At 33.5% G+C, this 22,314-nt stretch overlaps 1 protein-coding gene across 2 annotated transcripts in view; it reads right to left on the bottom strand.

Annotated features, from left to right (window-relative positions):
• Positions 1–22,314, bottom strand: part of LOC129217513 (splicing factor 45-like) — a 42,038-nt gene that overhangs the window by 18,947 nt on the left and 777 nt on the right. For both annotated transcript variants that reach the window (XM_054851827.1, XM_054851828.1), the window contains exons 2-6: positions 21,324–21,395; positions 12,019–12,092; positions 10,881–10,991; positions 6,479–6,735; positions 5,494–5,609 (exon numbers count right to left, since the gene is read on the bottom strand). In XM_054851827.1, the coding sequence (XP_054707802.1) occupies positions 5,494–5,609; positions 6,479–6,735; positions 10,881–10,991; positions 12,019–12,092; positions 21,324–21,393 (628 nt within the window). In that variant the 5' untranslated portion in view covers positions 21,394–21,395. The remainder of the gene's footprint in view (positions 1–5,493; positions 5,610–6,478; positions 6,736–10,880; positions 10,992–12,018; positions 12,093–21,323; positions 21,396–22,314) is intronic.

The following is a 22,314-nucleotide window of genomic DNA, read 5'->3' as shown; positions in this document are numbered from 1 at the left end:
ACTATGTGGATAGTTTCTTTTCATAAAGTATAAATAGTTGTATATTATTCAATTATGTGCTAAGATTTTCTGTTTAAAATTTAAGGGACTCATTTTTTCCGCCAAAGGACCCAAATCTATTTCATTAATGGGTCCTTGGGACCCAAGTTACGAATAGTTGAGCGCGAACACTGTTCTTACAAACTGCCTGTTTCTAAAAATAACTTACACAGAATTAATAAACTAATGGACTTGTTTTGTTAAGTTTAAAATACATGTGATCTTAAAATCTGGAATTCTTAGGAAAACAATAAAGCAATTACAATATTTAAGTCCAAAAAAGATGATTGAATTTAGAAAACTATGTTAATCCTTATATATTATTTCTGTAGCCTGTTTTTTGTTTCTACGTGAGATCTTCCTCAATTCTTGAGCAATTTCTTTGATTTACCCTTCATTTTAAAGCATATCGTTTAGGCTACTGACGAAAAATAGACCCAAAGTCTAGAAAGTATTTTTTCTCTTAAAAAACCTGTTTTAAATCCCCGGACTGAGGTTTTCAGTTATATTTATAACTTTAACTTGCTCTGTGATCGGCAGAGCAGAACAGCTTGATTGACAGAGCGTTCGACTGGTAACCAGAAGAACGAGTGTTCGGGCCCCATCCCGGATGATCTGTATCGAAAAATTAGACGAATATCATGCATTGCACATACAGTTAGAAACAATCAATAACACAAGTGAAGGAATGAAATAAATGAGACAGGAACGCTCCTTGCTATTACAAAACGTTGAGCAACCTGTAGCTCAATTGATTCTAAATTATATGGTGCTTTGTTTTGTTTTTAAAGCTTTGGCTCCAATCAGAAAAATAAAGCATGATGTGAGCGCAAATATAAATATTAGGTTTGAGATTTCAGACTACGATGGAACTATTTTTGTTCAGATAAAAAATCGTATACTAAAATAAAGATCTTCTAATCACAGTTTTTGACTCTTTGTGCAAAAAAAAAAAAAACTACCCCAAATTGAAATTACGCTTTTCATTTAGTTAATCTATGAATATTTATTAGACTACGAAGTAAAACATTAAAATTAGTAACAGCTTGATGGGTTAAATATATTTCTTTTCTTCTTTCGGCAAAAAACAAATAGCCAGTCACATTTTTACTACATTTGAAAAGCTGTGCTTAAAAAACGATTAAATTTACTTTCAACTTCAAAAATAAGAAATCCTTTTCTTATCCTTTGCTTTCGGTGTAAAAAAATTTTTCTACGTTCGAAAAATTACACCTAAAAAACGGATTCAGTTCAACTGGTTTTGGTTTTGAATTCTAAGTGTTGGATTAAAAGAAAAACATGTGCTGGCATTCAAGCCGTAACAGTTAAAGCAGCTTGCTATGGGAAATTGTATCAACTTTAAAAAATAAAAACATTTATTTTAAATCTAATATATTATTTTTCTAGAATGTTTGTTTCAATCGCTATGCGAGATCTTCCTCATTCCTTAATCAAATTCCATGACTTACAAATAATTTTAAAGCGTATCAGCTGGCTAATGACAAAACATAGACGCATGGTCCTTTTTTTTTTTTTGCAAAACGATTTTGGCTGTTTTTTATTTCACATTGCTTCAATGAATAGCACTCGAAAACGAACCCGAAATTGCTCGGTTGGTTGGAGTGTCATGCTGACAATCAGAATGGCGCCAGTTCGAATCCGTGACAATACATAGCTCTTTTGTGCCTCTTTTTTTTCGTTACAGGCTTACATAGGCAGGATTGTATTTGCCACAACCCGTTTTTTCACATGCACAGCTATTGCTTTTTCACGAGTCACTCAGTCACACTTTTAATGATATTTATGTTCCCATTGAAAATACGTACAACCAAAATATGAGCGATGATTACATCATCACAGCGTTGTATTTAACGAGGTTTTGTCGCTGATGTCTTTAAATTACATGCCTTCTTTTGTGTCTTTACTTTTTTCAGTTTACTTAATCCGTTTACTTTTTTCGATTCTTCTTCATAATGTTCTTTGAAATTTTTAAAGAGAGAAATGCCACGTGAAATGATTCGAAGCAGAGTGCGGAGTTCCGCACGGGTCGACTAGTAAATGTTATTATTCCAACTTAAATGGCGCAAGTTAAAAATTAATAAAATCAAAATTTTGAGACAATCAAATACAAACTCTGTTAACGCGAACTAGCTTAACGCAAAATTTTGCTTAACGAGAAATAAATGCCATTCACCGTCAGATAAAGTTACAAATTAGTGTTGAAATGATGGAGAAGGTGGCTCAGAAGAGCCAAGCACTGTGACCAGAGGTCTATTGTACTAATACAAATTAGTATTAAATCAATCGCTTAACACAAAGATTATTTAGACGCGATCCCGCATAGGACAAAGAAAATTTTGATTTGAGGTCTTAAAGAAAAAAGGGAAAAGAAATGAGAAAATCCCAATACTTCTACGTGATATTACTTTCAAAAGTCGAAATTGCTGCACTTGAACGCAAGCGACATCGATGGCAGCGAGAAAAATTCCTCTCCTGTATGAAAATCGGGAAAACCACCTTGTTCAAGAAACTACAAACTTTAGCTGTTGACTGTGCCTACCAGGGCTGGATTTAAGGGAGGGCAGGCAAGGCTACTGCCTTGGGACCTCCACAACAAAGGGGCTCCCACAATAAAATTTTTTACAAAATATCTTAACTTTCACAGGTCGAAAATGGCAGTATCTGCAGAAACAAGTTTTCGAAATATTTGAAGAAATGTCTGGTGGATTCAATACTAGCAATAGGAAAATGTTGGAACAAGACGTTTTTCTTCGCGCCTTTTTTCAGCGGAAACCTAATAAGTGAGCTTGTACAATAAAGATAACGTACAATAGATGACAAAAATGCAAAAAAAAAAAGAAAAATGAAAAATTTGCAGTTACTGCCCTTTACCTGCACACGGCAGTATACATATATATCAAAATATTCGGATATATATTAAAGTATGGGATATTTTCGAAAATATGATGATCTTTTCAAACCGCGATTAGGGGCCTCCACTCCTTAGTTGCCCCGAGGCCTCTACACTTCCAAATTCGGTCCTGGTGCTTACAGTACAAAAGCTTGGATGAACAGTAAAATCTTCAACAAGTAGCTGACAAACCTAGATGTAAAATTTCATCGTGAAAAAAAAAGTCTAATTCTAGATTCCTGTTCTGCCCTTGTAGAGGTTTAAGGTCTAAAAGCAATAAAGTGTTTTTTTATCCATCAACATTGCAGCGAAACTTCAGTCTTGAGACCAAGTAAAAAATCAGTTGCTTGAAAATGTACTGTCGTTGAGGAATGGTTCGAATAGCCATTGCCTCTGTTTCGAATTACTTATGTTTCTTACTTAAACTATGAATATAAATGCTTGGGTGTATATTTTTGTACAAAGGTACTTTGGTTCCTGCATTTTTTGACGCACAAAAACAAAAAAAACTTGTTCTGCTTACACAAAATCCGGTAAACGTAGAAATTGGTTAACGTGAAATTCCGTTAACACGAAATATTCTGGCGCCAGGGGCGGCAAATAGGAGGAGCAAGAGGGGGCGATCGCACCCCCAAATTTTTTGACCAGAATGGTAAAAAAAATGGATAAATTCAATTTATGTAAATCGCAAATCAATGTTCATTAGAAAAATTCTAGCTGATTCTCAGAAAAAATTAATGAAACTCGACACCATTCCAAACAAGAGCACAAGTGATTTCTGCTTTTTGAATAATGGCTTGGGAATTCATGAAGCAATTGCCGAACGCTGACGTTTTCAGAACAGACAACACTAAAGGAAAATCATGTTTTGTTTTAACTGAAGAAGTAATCTTCTCCCCATACAGGCTTAACATTTCACACTTGTGTGCTTAGCATAAAGGTGGCGCATACAATATGAGAGTCCCGTGCAGTAGTGTGGTATCATTTTTTACAAGAAAATTCCTTGCTATTTTGCATTCATTGTTACTCTCATATTTTAAATGTATGTTTATCTAATGAGTGTTCATCGCTTACTCCTGCTGGAAACTACATTTCAGCTACTCAACGCATAATATGCTTTCAGAGTCTGATTACCGCACAGGTCAACTGTTCCTGGACCTGGGGCCCCAAATTACTTGAAGAATTATGCATATCAATACAATTATACAAAAAATATACATGTATTTTAAAACTAATAAAAAGAAAGTAATGACTTGTCAATAGGAAAAAAAACTTCCTTAAAAAAAAACTTTTATTCATTCTATCAGAAGTGAATTTACCATATTAAAATTATGAGGGGCACCGAAGGGGATTCATAGATGCACATGATAAATGATTTACACAGTTCTGTGATCAACAAAGAGGTCCCCAAAAATGCATTCCGACGAGCCTCAAACTTGTAAATCAGCCACTGCATTCTGCTATCGAGTCTTCAGGGTACCTTCGAACCGAATTATTGCTGGCCTAGGGCCTCAGTTTTAGTTAGTCGGAGTCTGTTAACTGGGACTATTAGATTATGCAATCTCAGAGTGATATAAGATGATCTTCAAGAGTTAAAATCATAAATACCCATCTTAAAATTTCAGAGTAGTGATTTAATGCCTGGAAGAATTATTGGGAAACGACTCTTTCAATGGTGAAAAGGCTGTTGCCCTTTGACATGCAGGATGGGATATCAATCTATAAGATGATGTTAAGACATAACATTGAATTAATATTTTGTATAAAATAAGATTCAGTTTCGAATGAAATTTATGCACGATTTGATGATAAAAAATTTATCTTGGGTGATTTTGAAGAGCAGAATGTGTGAAAGGTTTTCTTACATAACTTTATTACTTCAATTATTTTTTATCTATTCCAATCAGCTTGGCTAGTAGGCTAGTAGAAAAAGATCATTATCGTGTCTTAGGAGATTAGAGAATTATTTTTGAAACACAATGGGCAAAAAAAAAAAAAAAAAAAGCTTTCACCTTTAGCTGTACTGGAAAAAAAGCACGACACTGGGCATTGAAGGATTAATAACAGGCTTTCGTTATTAAATTATACATTATAACTTTACTAAAAGGTAAAATCTGTAGTATCAAGATATTTTAGAATGATAACTTATATTAAAATAAATTTAAAAAAATTCGTATAAGTTACAATTGTTCTTAAACCCTAATTTTCATTAATATTTAGCTCCTTTTATGATCCCCTCCTGGTAGCCAATATGTGTTTTGCTCCTCACTGAAATTATTTCAGTGAGGAGGTTAAAAATGAGTTATTTCAAATAACTCATTTTTAAGAAACTCGACCCCCCAAATGAAATGTTGAAACGCCGCCCCTGTCTGGCGCTCCCGTTGAGTTCGTGTTACCGAGGTTTGACTGTATTTATGCCAAGAAGTTTAAATTTAATTTCAAAATATAAACAGATCAATTTTTACACATTTAAAGCATAATAATGCAAAAAATTATGTACACTACCTTTAACAATTAAATAATGCCTTAAACAGACAACTTACCTCTTCGAGGTCTATCTTCTTCATAATCATCTTCTACTGCTCTTGGCCTATCTAGCTCTCTACCTCCTCTCTCAAAATCTCGATTACCTCTATCATACCTGTCCCTTCTGTTATACCTAAAATAAAAATGATAAGAACTCACTGTTAACATGGTTATCGCAGAAGATAAATGTACTTAAATACTCTAGCGCCTATGAAATGTTTGGTTAAAAAAAAAAAAAAATTAACTGACAAAAAAATAAATCATCAACTTAAATTTAAAAAAAAAGAGGTTAAAATAGTGTGTTTTTAATTTTTTTTTTCGGCTCATGCACTGTATGCTAAAAATCTAAAGAAAAAACAATGTAAAATAATTGGAAGAAGAAAAATAGGCAAACAAAATCTTTTAAAAGTTATGCAAACAATAATAATAGTTGAGTTCACAAAAATTTATCTGGAAAAATATGCTGCAAAAAGGCAAGAATCGTGATTTTTGCATCTTTTACGCAGGATGTATCAAGGAGCTGAATTCAGTGGCGTAGCTACAGTTTCTGCCGCCTGCGGGGGTTCCTATATTTGCTGTCCTTTCATTGAGACAGATCTAATACATTAATTATTGAACAAATTGAAAACTTCATTTAAGGAAGAAAAGGCAAACTAATTTAATCCGTATTCATCCTACAAAAAAAAAAAAAAAAAAAAAAGAAAAGGTAACGTTAGGAAGTTAGGGTCTTTTTTAGAATATTTTCCGAAATTAACGTTTTAAAAATACAGATTTTTTTTCGACATAAAAAGTGCTAAATCACCGCCCCTAAAATATATGCTGCCCAGGGCAGATTGCCCCCTCCGCCCCACCCTAGCTACGCCACTGGCTGAATTAGGCACATCTTGGTAATCAGAAACTAGCCTAGCTGAAAACTAGAGGCCCGACCCTTGGGGAGTTCCAAAATCGTCGTAGTGTAAGTTTTACATGATTAATCTAAAGCAAGTGTTAAAAAGAGCAAACCTGTCATTTCTTCGCATTGGTTTTTCCTCATTGTAGTCTCTGTCATAATCTCTATCTCTGTCTCTATCTCTATCTCTCTCTCTGTCCCTATCCCGATCCCGCTCTCTATCCCTTTCTCCCCTCTCTCGGTCTCTTATTCTCTTCTCCCTGTCAGCTCTATCTCGCATGATCTTTTCATAATCATTTGGCCAAACGGGATCATACTCTTGTCTGATATCCCAGTCACCACCAAGTAGTGTTGTATTATTTTTATTTTCCTGTAACAGAAAAAACATAATTATTACTATATATCATACATTTCTGATCCTGTAATGAAAATGGTAACATTATTTGAGACATGAAATAGGACATTTTGCATGGAGTTAAACTGGGAAGTTTGTAGGACAAGTTTTCCAGATAGAAAAAGCACACAAGTGTAGAAAGCATAAAAAAAAGCACATCCAATTTATGTAAGTGCAGAAGAAAATCATGTGAAACAGAAGGGGGGATTATTACCCTTGGCTTTGAAGAACAATGTATTTATGTAGGTATGTGGTACATATTTTATTTTTTCTAAACATAACACACATGGAGAACATATTTACTGCCGTAAAATTTTTTAAAATGATGGTCGCATGTGTTTTATAGAAACAGAAACCTTTCCAGCGAATAAAAATAAAAGTGACAAAAACAAAGTAGGGAATTTTTTATTTCATGAATTTTTATTTTGCCTTTCATTTAATTGGTTTGGACAGCATTCATTTACCATTTTTACACTTTACAAGGTTGGTTGCTTGATCAACTTATTACACCAACTTTAATAAAATAATTTTAGTGAATAATATTAGTCTGCAACATAAGTGTAAAAGTAGTTGGAAATAATATTGATAGCTGGTTCTGGGAAGAGTTTGCAATTAAACATCTGAGTGTGTCTTTTGCCCATCGAACTATTTATTTCTTAGAAAATTTACTGGGAGTGAAAATACTGTACCTAATTTTTCAGAGAAACTTCTTGAATATTCAGGAAACAATCAACTACCAGCAGATCCAGGTCTGTATTTAGGTACAAGCTAAGCAAGCAATAGCTTAGGGCCCCCACTTTGATACGTACCCCCAACTCCCGGAAATTAGTATGATTCGTTCCACATAAAAACTTGAAAATTTACTATTTTCAAGTTTTAATTTTATTTGTTCATTTTCTAGTGCTTGAAAACCTTGAAAATTTGGAAAAGTGTGGCTACAAACCACAAATGGGAGGGGGTAGAGAGAAGGAATGCCAATATATGTCAAATTCAGCTCTTTGCTTTATCCTGCACCAAAAATGTAAAAACTATGGTTCTTACATTTCTAAAACATATTAAAGTAAAACCTGTGAAGTTGATCACCTGTCTATGTTGATCACTTTTATCAGACATGGAATCAGCCATTACCATATAAATCAACCTCTGTAAGTTGACCACTAAAGTAGTGCACTGCAAGTTGTTAACTTACACAGGTTTGACTGTACAAATTTTTATGACTCACATGTTTCATATCTTGCTATTAATATAATTCCGAATATAGTATTTTTTGGAAATTCTTTTGATATTTCTTGCTTTTAGCTTACTTCTTCTGCATATTGTCAATCTGTTTAGCATGGAAAAAAAAAAAAAAAAAACACTACCTCTATTCTTTTACGTTTTATGCCCCCCTTTTAACTGAAGCAAAAACGTTGTCATGAGAAATCTATAGTTTTTTTTTATTTTAAATTTAAAATAGCTGTTTCTTACTGAATTAGAACAGGAATGTAAAAATTTACAATCAAGTACTAAAATATCAAAGACTGGAAAGTACAAATAAAATGAGTTAAATAAATTTAATTTTTCTAAAGTCCTTGAAAATAATTAGATAAGTCTTGAAAATCTGAAGCAAAGTTGGGATACAATTTTATTTCTTATCAAGTGTATAAATTATGGATTGTTTCAAATGGACAGTATGTTACTCTCTTGTTACTTATTATCTAAATCTGTACACCATTTCTTTTAAAGCATTTTTTGCAATTGATCATTTTATATTTAATTTGTTGTTGTATTTGTTGGTGGGTTTGTTGGGTGATTAAAAACTATTTGTACCAAAAGCCAATGTGAGCAAGTAACAATACATTGTTTTTCTCTTACTACGCTCTTTCTAACTGTCAACTGCTATCAATGATTTGTCAAATCGAAAACAATTTTTACTGCGCATTGTTTTGATTTGCGAAATAGTATATAACTTCAAAAAAGTTAGGTTTGCCTATTTCTGTCTTGATATTTTTGTAGTTCCAACTACATCTTATAAGGCTTTAAAATGCAGAATTTTATATCTATTTTTCAAACTTTCCTCCAGGGGAAAAAACTTACAATTGGGAGTATTCTATACTCCACTTAAAGGGGAGTCCTGAGTCTCTTGATACCATTCCCCCTCTTAATGCCAATCCAAAAAGGACATCAGGGAGAAACGGATCAAAAAAGTAAAGGTATTGCTGTATGTATCAGAGGAACGAGACAAACATAGTAAAAGGGGAAAAAATAAAAAATGCCTCTTACACCATAGAGAGAAACAATGTTCAAACTACAAAAGGGGGCCCCATACCTGAAACAGCTAAGGGTCCTGTTAAGTCTGAATCCGGCCCTGAGCAGATCTATGGGTACGGTAAAATGCAGGCCAATTCTACTACCAGTTTTGAGTACTTTCACATACTAGTAAATTTATACCAAATTGAAAATCAAACTTTGCACTTTTAGAAAATAATATTAAAAATCTTTAAAAAATCAACACGTACACAAAAATCTGTTTTTGAAATGAAAACTTATTGCTCTGCTTAAAGCAATGTATGCATAAAATAAAATGCTAGGCTGATTTTTACAAATATTATATATATATATATATATAAGTACAACTTTTTCATAATATTTCCATTCACTTTTATCTGTTTATCATTTGAATGTTCTGATTCTTGATTTTTCTAGCATTTTGTACACAGTAAAAAACCTATTGAGTTAAAATTCAAAAGTAATATTTTCAATCCTTGCTTTTAGCCCCCCCCCCAACTCCAAAATAAATAAATAAATAAACAGTATAGTAAAATCAACATTTTCAGAAAAATATTTCTTCAGTTACTTTAATAGCCATTGGGGAGAGCGTCTATCACAATGTGTGTGATATGAAAGATCAAAACTCTTAAGCTAAGTGCAGTCAGAATTTTCTTTTTGAGGGATGGAGGAGGATCATAACAGTCCTTATTAGTAAACTTCAATTACCTGAGTATTGTCTTTCCAAGTTTTCTGTAAACAGAGCTGATATTACATTTTTTATTTGGAATAAAACTTTGGAACAACTTTGAAGAAATGTTGCAAACAAAAAAGTCAATAACAAAATGGGTAGTTGATTCAGGTTTCATTCAGTTTCTATTCACCAAGATTTCTGATATCAGAGGTGCCAGTGAACCCAATTGGTTTGAATAGTTGAGGTTATACTGAAAATATATAATTTTCCACAGTAAGGTCAGCAGTATACTTTAAAAGCATTAGTTTTTGCTTGCTAGCCTCCTACTCATCCTCCTCTTCTGTGTTTTTCTCCTCTTTTTACGCACACACAAATCCTTTTTTCCATTCATTTCCTTAGATGTTAGATCCTACCAGTTTCAGTAAGTTCACATTTCTCAAGAATTCTTTTTAACTATGATATTGTTACATTCAGGCACACCTCCCAAGTGAGGTCAATAACATCCTCCAGAATTTTCTAATTTGACAAATTTTATCTGAAAATTTAGCAAATTATTTGGAGGGGCAGGCAAATAGCAGTATCTGCAAATATTTCAGGGTTGCCCACCGGGGGGGGGGGGTTCATAATGCAGACTGGGATACTGAATTTTTTAGGGGGATGTTTTGAGGAGTATGTTTTCATTTTGGGGGGATCTTGTTTTGGGGGGGGGGGGGGGCTCCATGCAATCTTAGAGCGGGTGTACCCTTGCCCTTAGGGGGTGGGCACCCCATAATATTTTTAATCTTTTTGCATTTTTGTCATTTTAGCTTTGTTGTACAAGCTTTCTTATTTGGTTTTCAGAGAAAATACAGCAAGAAAACAGCATCAAGTCCAAACATTTTACAAGAGTTTGTAGGGATTCAAAAATGTGTGTCTTCAAATATAGCAAAAACTCCTTTTTGTAGATACTGCGGTTTATCTGCCCATGGCAGTATTGCAATATAGTTCTTCGGGATACAAAAATTCATTCCTAATTAGATATGTGTGCATGCTCATACTTTACCATTTGAGAAGATTTGGAATTTCATTTGGTAAACTGAGAATTTCCCTCACACAAAAATTTAATTTTGAAGAGCTCTTTACAATGCATGAATAATTTTGATATTTTTATTTTTTTCATTTAAAAGTGGAAATTAAAAACCTTTGGTCCAAGTCCTAAAATGGGAGGTTGGAGATCATCTACTTCATCCTTTCGAGACTTTAAATCAACAACTGGAGGCAATATAGCACCACCCTTTTTTGACTGTTCTCTCTGCAAAATAAAGTTAAAGGTTATTTCAGTATTACATATCAGATAATGAACTTAAAGGACAATATATGACACTGGAAGCTATACTAAAGTTGTATTTTGACTATCTATGATGAAGGGATAAAAAAAAAAGAAAAATAGTTATCAAAATATTACAGCCTACAATGATAAGTTTAATTCAAGAGGTACTCAAAGCAAAAATGTACTCAAATACTCAATGGAAATTAGAAATGATAATGAACTGCTTTTATTGATCACAAAATTATAGATCTCATGCAGAAATTTGTACTAATTGAATTGGGTTAACAATTAATCTTCATAACAATTAAACTAATACAAATTTAAATTAGTTAGTAAACATATAACAATGAGATTTAAAAACATGAAAATAACATTTTAACAAAATTTAGGACATTGAGCAGGGTTATTTGCTTTTCCTGATCTCAAAAATGATGGGCCTGACTGTTAAAAAACTGGATATTCAGAACAATATTCAAGCACAATAAGAATTAAATACTTCAAAGCAACATTTTGAAAAGCAAACACTTTCAAGGGGTGGGGAATGGGGAGGGGGGGGGCAGGGAGAGAGAGAAAAAAGCACTCCCATACCCTTTTTTAATTAATGGTGGAAACCATACTAGTTACAGTATAACTTCATTTTAACGATACCCAATTTAGCAATTTCCTCAATTTAATGATACATTTCACTGGTACGGATTTAACTGCATTGAATGTATGTATATATGCTTCTCGATTTAACAATAGCCTTGATTTAACGAAAACTTTTTCCAGTCCCTTCACAATCGTTAAATTGGGTTATACTTTTTTTATACTGATTTTATTTTTCATTTAAAACATTTTTGTTTAAAAAAAATCTCACAACACTTTCTTTTTTTCATTGTGAACTCAAATCATTTTTTGTTCAATGGGGAAAATGCACAAAAATAAGAGCAACTGGCATATATAAGTAAACATATAACCATAAATAGGAAACAATACAAATGTAATGAATAATTATTTTTTTTAGTACCTTAGCTTGTGTTAAAGCAGCTTTTTTTAACTGCAACTGTGACTGCAACAATTTTATCCCAGATGACCATCCAACTAAAATTTTAATGAAAAGCATAATTAGTTATGTACATTTTAGATAACATACACTTGACATCCCAAGACTACCTATACCTATCACAGAACTGATTTGATAGGCTTGATGGTACCCGGAAAACAGCTTAATACTTTTGATCCAGACCAAAAGCTGAATAATCCCCGATAAAGCACTTCTAAATTGATTAGCAATGGGAACATGAAGTAAAGGTAGATCTAGTATCTGTTTTTGGAAAGAGTAATGCCTGGAAGGAGGGTCATAATTCATAAGTGTCATTCTTGGGTACAATTAGGGCATCTGGGACAAATGTTTGAAATATAAGCTCTCACAATGAGCCTAAAGCTACCTTTGGTCACTTGAGGGAAGTCAGTACTTCCCCTCTGTACTTGCACTCAAGACTTGGAAGACTTTATCACCACAACAGATTTAATGTGCACCAGTGTCCATTAAAATATATGGTCTTTGACTTGCGCGATATACACAAGTGAAGGGTCGATGGTATCGAACCTGTAACCCTTCAACTGCTAGTCTGTGTCCTAATCAATTGGGATACCCTTGGCACACATTAGGTATATACTCGGTGCTGAAGTTAGGAAAAATACCCACCTTGGGGTTTGGGAAGACTTCCCCAAATTAAATGAGGTTTGAAATCAATTTAGATTACTTTTGTAATATTTTTACAACATAAAATCAGGATTCACTGATATATATCATAATATATATTACAATATATATCAGATATTTATTTTGAAAGTACCATTATATTTTGATATTTTCCATATTTATTTTTTCAACTACAGTCAAACCCCGATTTAGTGCCCACCCTTTAAAGCGCCAATCCCGTTTTACCGCCATAATTGTGTCTAAACAAATCTCCCATATAGGAGTTTTAATGTAATTTATCCGTTAAAGCGCCAACTCGATACAACGCCAGCCAAATGCCAACCCCAGAAAAATATTTTTTCCAAATTCTACACAAAGGTGATCATTGTACTACTGCATTTCTTCCTTGTTATCTACGTGTATAATCCGCCTTACCATTGAGTGTGTCCAGGTAAAAACACCCCATGGAGAGTTCGTCAACAATAAACTTGTGGTTTACCAAGAAACGCGTTCAGTGATTGAACAGGAATAGGGGTCAATTGCTTTGTTAATGTGATCCTCTCACACACGCTTTTCAAAGCTTTAAATGGGTTCTACTATCAGTTTCGGGGGCAAGGGATGCCCTTCTGTTTTGAATACACCTGCCTATTATGCTTCCCATCATAGTAAGAAGAAAAAGTTGTTTTCCTCGGGCTTTAGGAAAGATAAACTTACTGCCTGCTTTGAATAGGATTAGTGAGAGACTCAGTTCTTTCATCTACAATACTTACTATGCTCATAGAATTCAATTGGTCAACACTCCACTCAGGGTTGTGATCTTAAGGAAGCTGTTACTCAGAAAAAATTTAGTTTATTGAGGTTGAGTTGATATAGAATTGTGAAATTAAGCCTGTTTCTTCAGTTTATATCTGACATTGCTTATACAATGTCAAAAAGAAGTAATCTCTCCATTTCTGAGAAGCAAAAAATTTGTGAATACAAACAGAGCTGTCCAAATGCCTCACAGCAAAGCATTTCAAGTCATTTTTCTATAATGTGGAAAAAACCCATCAGTCGACGATGTATTGGAGACATCTTATGCCATAAAGAAAGATGGTTTAATGTTGATGATGCACGAATGGATGCAATACGAATGAAATCTGCTAAACATGAGAAGTTGGAAGATGCTTTATACACTTGGATTATGCAGATGACTGCCAAAAATGCTACAATAACTGGGGATATAATCAGAGAACATGCTAAAATTTTTGGGCAGCAAATTAATATTACTGATTTTGAATATAGCAACGGTTGGCTGAATAGATTTAAAAAACGTTGTGGTCTTTCTCAACACAAAAGATCTGGTGAAACTGCCAACGTTGATCCAACTATTGTGACAAAGGGCAGGGAAAAATTACGAGCCGTAATTTCCCAATATGCTGTTGCTGATGTCTACAACATGGATGAGAGTGGACTTTTTTATCGTTTGCAACCAGATAAAACATTATCAAATGGAGCCGTTAAAGGATGTAAAAAAGCAAAAGACCGGATATCACTTGTATTTTGCACAAATGTAGATGGTTCGGATAAGAGAACTGTGTCGGTTATAGGTAAAGCAGCAAAGCCTAGATGCTTTAAAAATTTCAATCCCGCTTTGTACGTCGATTACGACAGTAACCGAAAAGCATGGATGACTGCCATTTTGTTTCAAAAATGGTTGAAATCGTTTAATGATGAAATGAAGAGGAAAAAGCGGCATATTCTGCTCATAATGGATAACGCACCTTGCCATAAATCAACTGCTATGAGCAATATACGGATTGAATTTTTGCCCCCTGATTGCACAGGTGTCCTTCAACCCTTAGATGCAGGAATAATCAAGTCTTTCAAAGCGCATTATCGGAAATATCATGTCAGACACATTGTCGAGCGCATCAAAAATAATATTTTTTCTCTTATTTCTTTAAAAGAAGCAATTCACTTCATAAAAAAAGCATGGGATGAAGTTACACCAGATACTATTCTCAATTGTTGGAGACACACAGGTTTAGTAGATGGCGAAAAACGTAATGTTCAAAATCATGTCGAAATGCAGGAAATACAGGATAGCATCGACGAGTTAACTGTTTTGGAACATCCACTTACAGCAAATGAATTCATTGATGCTGATAAATCTGCATCAACTTTCGAAGATATGACTCATGAGGACATTATTGAACTAGTAGCACCAGATTCAAATTCTGATTTGTCTGAAGAAGAAACTATTGAACATGAAGATGAGAATATCAACTCTGAGGTTGCAAAAGATTGCCTCCAGAAACTAAGAAGGTTTTTAGACAAAAATGCAAGTGATAGGAAAATGATGAACAACCTTCTCGCATTAGAAAAGGACATAGAAACAGTTATTTTGAACAAAAAAAGTCAATGCAGCATTTTAAAATTTTTTGTCCCAGAGAATAAATAAAAGGTTCAAAATAAAAAAAAATATTGGTGGATCTCTAAAATCAATTTATTTTTGACATTTGAACTCATTACAGAGGTAAGTAAATTTGATCATATTTCTTAAAACTAATATATTTTACTTTTACATGTGTAGTCATATACTTAAAATTCGATGTACCGCCTAACTCGATATAACGCCACCCTAGAATCGGATCCGACAGTGGCGTTGTATCGGAGTTTGACTGTACATGGTATTTTCAAAACAAAAGTAGGTTAATCATAGTAATTTATTATTAAAAATAACTAAAAAGTTATTTACTATATTTTTATAATGTATAATACATCACTAATATAACAAAGTAATACCAATTCCTTTTTTTTTTTGTGTTTTATATGCACAAAATTATTAGTAATTTAACAATTTTAATTCACACTAGAAGTGCCTAATTAAATTTCAAACATTGCTCAGAAAAAAAAAGAAAATATGACTGTGCACCGACTAATGCATACTATTTATTTCTGAATCATATAACTGTAAAAGTAGCTAACAAAAGAAAAATGAGTAAAGCAGCTAATGCTAAATTAACTCCATTAAAATTGATAAAAATGTAAACTTAAACATTAGATATAAATAATGAAAGAAACCTTAATTTTAAGTCTACATATTGTAATTGTAACATAAGAAATTTAAGAGTGATTCGTGGATGCATTTACTATTTTGAAGATTTTAGTTTGCTAATTGAAAATATCGGATACATATCAAAATATCCAAAATATCGGATATTTTCGAAAATATCATGATACTTTCGAATCCTACATAAAACGAAATATTTCGAGGAACGGCGCCAAGCTACAGCACTGCAAAGAACTAGCTTTACCACAAAAGTCACAATATTGGGCACTTATTGCTAGTTTAGCTATTTAGTTCTGAACTAGACATCATGGGTGCAAGACCTTCCGTCTCAGGACGGATTTCCGTCTTGACAAAATTTCCGAGATGGAGGTCGGGACGGAAAAATTCGATGACGAAAAGTAATTTGATGACTTTCTTTTAGTTTTTAATGAAAAAAGAAAAATTGAGTGTTTGAAAAATATGCTTTAATATAACAGGACCGTTCCATAACCACGAATTTACATCGACATTCTCTCGGTTTTCTGCCTTGGGCTCGTTTTGTTTGCAACGTGCTTTTGGAGGAGTGGCTTTTCGATTCGCGCCGTTTCACTTTTTTGTATTTGTAGCTCTGTTATTTCCAACTCACTGCATTGACCAAGGAGTTGCTGGTTGGAAACACCGATGGGCAACCGTTCCTGCATTTTTGACAAAGACTTGAAAAACATTAAATTCTGTCATTGAATCTAACACTCACTAGACTGGGAATATTGGGGGGGGGGGGGAGAGAGAGAAAGGAAAGAAGAAAAATAACAGAGCACGAGTTTGCGAAAAAACGCTGCTCTTGCAAAGAGGGTAATCTGTTCGCAAATTAAAACGTTGGTTTTAAAACATTGATATCTTGGACAATCTAAGGTGGGGTGGGGGGTTACTCACGGGTTACAGTATAAAATATCAAAAAACTGAAATGAAAATATTTTTGAAGCTAGGAGTGGTTCGATATTTCTCCTCTGCAAACCCTTAAAAATTTAAAAGTCAAAAAGTTTTAGGCTGTCTTTAATGATGTAAAAGCGGGGAGGGGGAGGTTTTAAAAAAAATCGGAGACTGGAGACTTAAAAACACTAATTTAGGCAATCTTTGGTGAATTTATGAGAGATGGTTTAGGTGTTTTAACATGAAAATGTTTCGTAGCTGATGTATTAAAAACTATTTGAGGCTATACATAAATGACTTAAGTTAAAGGGCATTTGAGAAACTCTTCCGAAAAGTGTTTGTAATTGAAGTCTTAAAACTTTCATGCTGTCTTTGGCAATGTTAAGAGGGAGGGAGGGCGCTCTCTTTAGGCGAAATTCCGAAATTGGAGTCTTAAAAGCGCAACTTAAGACCATCTTGGGGTTCGGGGTTCTCCTTTCCCAAAAAAATATTCAAAGCTGAAGTACTCAGCTTTAGGTAACCTTTGGAAGACTTAAGAAGAAGGAAATCGAAGGCTTTCTCTCAATACGTTTTAGAATTTAAATTCTTAAGTCTTCGGTGATGAAAAGGGGCAGGGGTCTGTCCAGGAGTTTTCACAGGGTCCGTTTTTTGTGAAAAATTAAATAATTTTGTGAAAAATGAATAAATTTTGAGAAAAATAATTAATTTCGCAAAAAAAAAAAAAATTGTTAGAAGGAAATTTTATAATTTAGAGATGGCACAAACTGCATCAATTAAACTTAAAGTTGAGTGTTTTCCTCTTCTATGTCGATAATACCATTCTGGAGTGTTTTTCTGATATTTGGCGGGGGGGGGGGAGGCATCGCTCTCTCAAGTATCAATATTTATCTACCATTCTACATTTTGTTAAATTATACTACAAATATTTCTGTCCAGTATTTAAAATAATTGTAACCCAATGAATGTCTTTGTGACCTAAGACACTCTTAAAAAACACAGAATTTCGTTTAAAACGTATAAATTCCGTGATTTTAGCAAAAATAAAAAGTTATTTTAATTGTTTACCTCTTAACAAAGCGTAATAAACATCAAAAATTCGAAAAATCGGATTCCGATAGCGGATGCAAAGAGATCGCAATTCTCAAAGTGAAGGCATCAAAAATATAAAAACGACTTGTAAAAGAAATATTTTTGATAAAATTATTTTAAACTTGCATTTTAGAGTCCTATGATAAACATTTCATTAACATCTGTGGACACAGTTGAAGCAAAAAAAAAAAATAAATAAATAAATGAAATAAAATAAACCATCTATTCCGCATTTTAATTTTTGCCTCATAACAGAAAATGGAATTTTGCTTTAAAAACTTGAAATGAGAGTTCTAACAGAACTAAAGAGACTTTTCATTTATTTGCATCCTAATAAAGCGAAGTTAGCTCGAAAAAAGAACAAAATATGACTCTCATATCAGATTTAAAGGATTGCATTTTTCAAAATGTAGACATCTAAAGAAAAAAAACGGTAATTAAAAGAGTTTATTTAAAGTTAATCATCCTTGTTAGCATCGAAAAATCAAAACCCATATAATTTTCTCCCGAAATAACAATTAAACATCGCACCTCACTGTAAAAACGCAAACATTGACAAGCTAGTAAAATGAGAATATTTTCTAATCAAGTCATTATAAAGGTTCAACGCCAGATGCTAAGTGGTGATAATTTTAAAGTTGGTAACCCTATCTGAAGCGATCATATTTTTTCCCCACCCTTACTATCCTTTTGCAGTTCTAAGTTCATTTTGCAGATATATATTATTATTGTTTATTAAATCATGAGCGGGGGGGGGGGGAGAAAAGTGCTTAGCAATGCCTTTTCAGAAAAGTTTACAACAACACCGCTGCTAATTAGCTGTGATAAAACAAACAACCATTATATTTATTTGGCAGTAGCAATTATTTATCGCTTGCAGGAGCATCGCAAGAGTGCCGATTTTTTTCTTTCAAAATTAGCCGATTTTGTATAAGCTGATCCCTCTAATTTGACTTCAAAAAAGGTTCCAAAAATTATCGGTTTATGCACAGAAATATGCATTGTTTTGCTTTCAGATTTGCTCTTTTAATTAACAATTTGTGAAAGATCCGATCTTGTTTATCAGAATTTTGTGAAGGGTCCGTTTTTGTTTGATCGGGATTTTGTGAAAGGTCCGTTTTGTTTGATCGGGATTTTGTGAAAGGTCCGTTTTGGTTGATCGGATTTTTGTGAAGGGTCCGTTAACGGACCCAAATATCCTCTGACCAGACCCCTGAGGGGGAAACCATAAATTTAAGTAAAATTTAGTGAACTTAGAGGAAAGAGTTCGGGGGGGGGGGGAGGTCTCTCTCTCTCCGAAGTATTGAAATGCTATTTTAGCTATTTTTGAGTGAGTTAAGAGTTAGGGAATTCAGGGGTCTTTCTCGAAACGTTTTCGAAATTGAAGTCTTAAAACTTTGGGTTGTCATTGGCGATGTGTAGAAGGGAGTTGCTCTCTCAATAGAAAAATTAACCTTAAACAAAAACTTACACTGCATTTAGTAAACACAATGAGAGGAGAGGGGTATTCTGCACCCTCAGCCCGAAATATTTTCGTTTCTGAAATTTTTAGAGCTTTGTTTTGGGCATCTTTGACTGACTTAAGGGAGAAGGATGTAGGAAGATTCTTTAAAAAAGTTTCAAAATTAAAGTATTAAAATTTTTAGGCGGTCATAAGTCATGTTTATAGGTAAGAGGGGTACTATTCCTACAAAGCAATTTAGAAACTGAAGCCTTAAAAATTGAAATTTAGGACATTTGTGGTGAATTCAGGGGAAGGGTTTCGGGAGTTCTCTTCCGAAAATTCTCTGATGCTGAAATATTTAAAGCTCCACTTTAGACTATATTTGAGTGCCTTAAGAGGGATGTGATTCGGGAACCCTGCCTGGGGTTAGGATTCGGTTCCCCTATTTCTTTTTTTAATTAATGAATGTTGGAAAGGGTACCTAGTTTAAAAAATATATCTACTTCACTGAAGCGATTTTTCATTGCTAATTCTATCTTATAAAAGAATTCTTTTTCAAATGAAGACTGTGTGGGGGAATGGTGACAGTTCATTATCATTAGTCGGCTTTACCCTTCCCCCACCTTTCCTTCTTTTTTAGTTTGTTAGCGCTACCTTGGGTAGACTTTCGGATCAGAACTGATTTATGTTGTAAAAGTGAAAATCTTGTGTCCTAAGCGATTTTATTGCTACAATAAAAATGTTAACGATCAGCAAAAAACTAATGGTGGGGTGCTGCAAACGCTTTTACCCCTTACATTATCCAACATCGTCTAAAATTGCGTTTTTGAAACTTCAATTTCGAAATGTTACCGAAGGTGGGTTCCTGAACTTCATCCCTTCAATAGTGCATTCAAAAAGCGTACAAACGTTATGAAATTTAAATTACAATTTGTTTTTAAATCTTCAATTTCAGGAAAAGCCCATAGCGTCACCCCCCCCTTCTCTAATATTTTTTGAAGGTTGCCCAATATTGTGATTTTGGGACTATCAGTTTGAAATAATTGATACAAGAGTCCCTGAACCCCTCCTTTCCCTGAACTTTACCAAGATGGCCTACCATAGCCTTTTTTGGACTTCAATTTGAAAAAATTTATGGGGGAGACCCCCAGACCGCCCTCCCCCCTTTTATTGCCGGATTTTAGCCTTTTTGGAATTGTGATGTCAAATCACTTAAATATTACAATTTTAAGGCTTAAAATTTAAATGAAACAGATTCCAAAACTGGCATTGTTAAAATCTACAACATTTATACATACAAATTTTTCCTTAAGCCGCATGTGGGTGGGGGGGGGGGGGGGCTGAAAATATTTTCCGTCTTGAACACATCACCAAACTTGCACCCATGCTAGACATTGGTAATTTGCATTAGATTTTTTAGCAATATTCTTTTGAATATTCTTAGCAATATGAACTCATGAACAGAATCACACTTTTGACAGAATTATTTATAAAGATTGTTAAATATCGGAACTTGGGGTCTGTCTAGGATTGTTCACAGGGTGTTGAATTCAAAAAATAGTTTTACGAAAAATAATCCTTTTGTGAAATTTCAAAATGTAAAGTCAAAAATAATGTTTCAATACATATTAGAGACGACTTTATTAATAAATGAGGTTGCGAAAGTTGAGATTTGTTCAATCTGAATTTTGTGAAAGGTCTATTTTGATTAATCAGAATTTTCTGAAGAGTCCCTTTTAAATTGGCTGGAATTTTGGGGTCCTTAAATGGACTCAAGTATGCACTAGCCAGAAAATAAAAAGGGTTTGTGGAAAGTAAATAGTTAAAATTATCATCTAAAGGTCTCCCTCCTCATTCCATAACCAAGCCAACAACATGGATAAATAAATGTTAAAACAATATCGGTTCTACAAGCATGAAGAATGACTTTATCAGGAAAGCACTAGAAAAAATGGTTTGGATAAATCAACAAATAAGAAAAAAATTTTAATAACTGCATTGCAGTAAATATTTTGAAATGAAAATAAGCATTAATAGTATAAATTGCATCAAATATAAATTGTATCGCGAAAGAATTTGAAAAGATTAAAATATATCAATAAAAAAGTAACATTATGTAAAAAATCTCACCCAGGTCAGATTTCGAATCTCTTTGTACTTTTTCTTTGGAATCTAAGCCCAGCCCATCATATAGTGACATAACTAAAACAAAAAATATTTGTTTCAAATAGAAATAATACCTATTTCAGTAAAAATGAAATAAAAGTTAATGAATAAGAATTCTCATCAGCAAAACTTAGTCTAATGCAATAGTTTTCAAAAAAAGAAAAAAAAAAGGAAGAGAAAGAAAGGAAAAGAAAATAGGGCAAGCAGTAAATGGTACTTCAAAACCTGTGAATCAACTGATTACAAACATCATAACAAGACAATCTAAAAAGAGCAGTTTTTTATTTAAGGTACATACATGTAGAATTTTGGATGTTAGCACCCAGATTTTACGGTGCATTGCAATAGATTACAGTCAAACTGTTGCACTGAAAACTTTTACCCCGCTGCGCAACATTTTTTGCAGAGCATTAGCAAGTTTAACTAAAATATTTTAAGTTTAATATTTTAACCAACCGCCCTCTCCTTGAAGCCTTGCTACCAGAGTCATAAAAAATTGTAGCCACTTTTGTAACTTTTGGTTGTTAAAAAATATATATTCAGCGGCCAAAAAAAAAAAGCTTTCGAGAGTCCGCTCCGAAATACATAGCCAAAGTGGAGTCGACTGATGTGCTGAACGTCTCAGGATTGGAAGCATTTGTCGCAGCTGGATATACTGTATGATTTGAAATAAAGAAACACATGGTCGCCACGTTTGCCGACTAAGATTAAATATTTGGCAGCTATGTTCAGTGAAATGTAGTTGGCGATTGCTAATCTAGAGCTTTAATTGCAGTTTAGTAGGTTTTTAAGTATGCAGAAATCAGGAAATTATTTGAAGAAGAACAAAGCAAAAGCAGATGTTAAAAAATCATCAAAGCAGAATATTTTGACAACTTAAACAAAAATCTAGCTCAATCTGTACAAATGACAGCTAATGTTTATGTGTACCCTAATTCCTAACCCTGTACTCTTG

The sequence above is a fragment of the Uloborus diversus genome, chromosome 2 (assembly GCF_026930045.1).
Source record: "Uloborus diversus isolate 005 chromosome 2, Udiv.v.3.1, whole genome shotgun sequence".
Lineage (NCBI taxonomy): Eukaryota > Metazoa > Arthropoda > Arachnida > Araneae > Uloboridae > Uloborus > Uloborus diversus.
The sequence above is the reverse complement of the archived record's forward strand: the minus strand, read 5'-3'. Positions and strand labels throughout refer to the sequence as shown.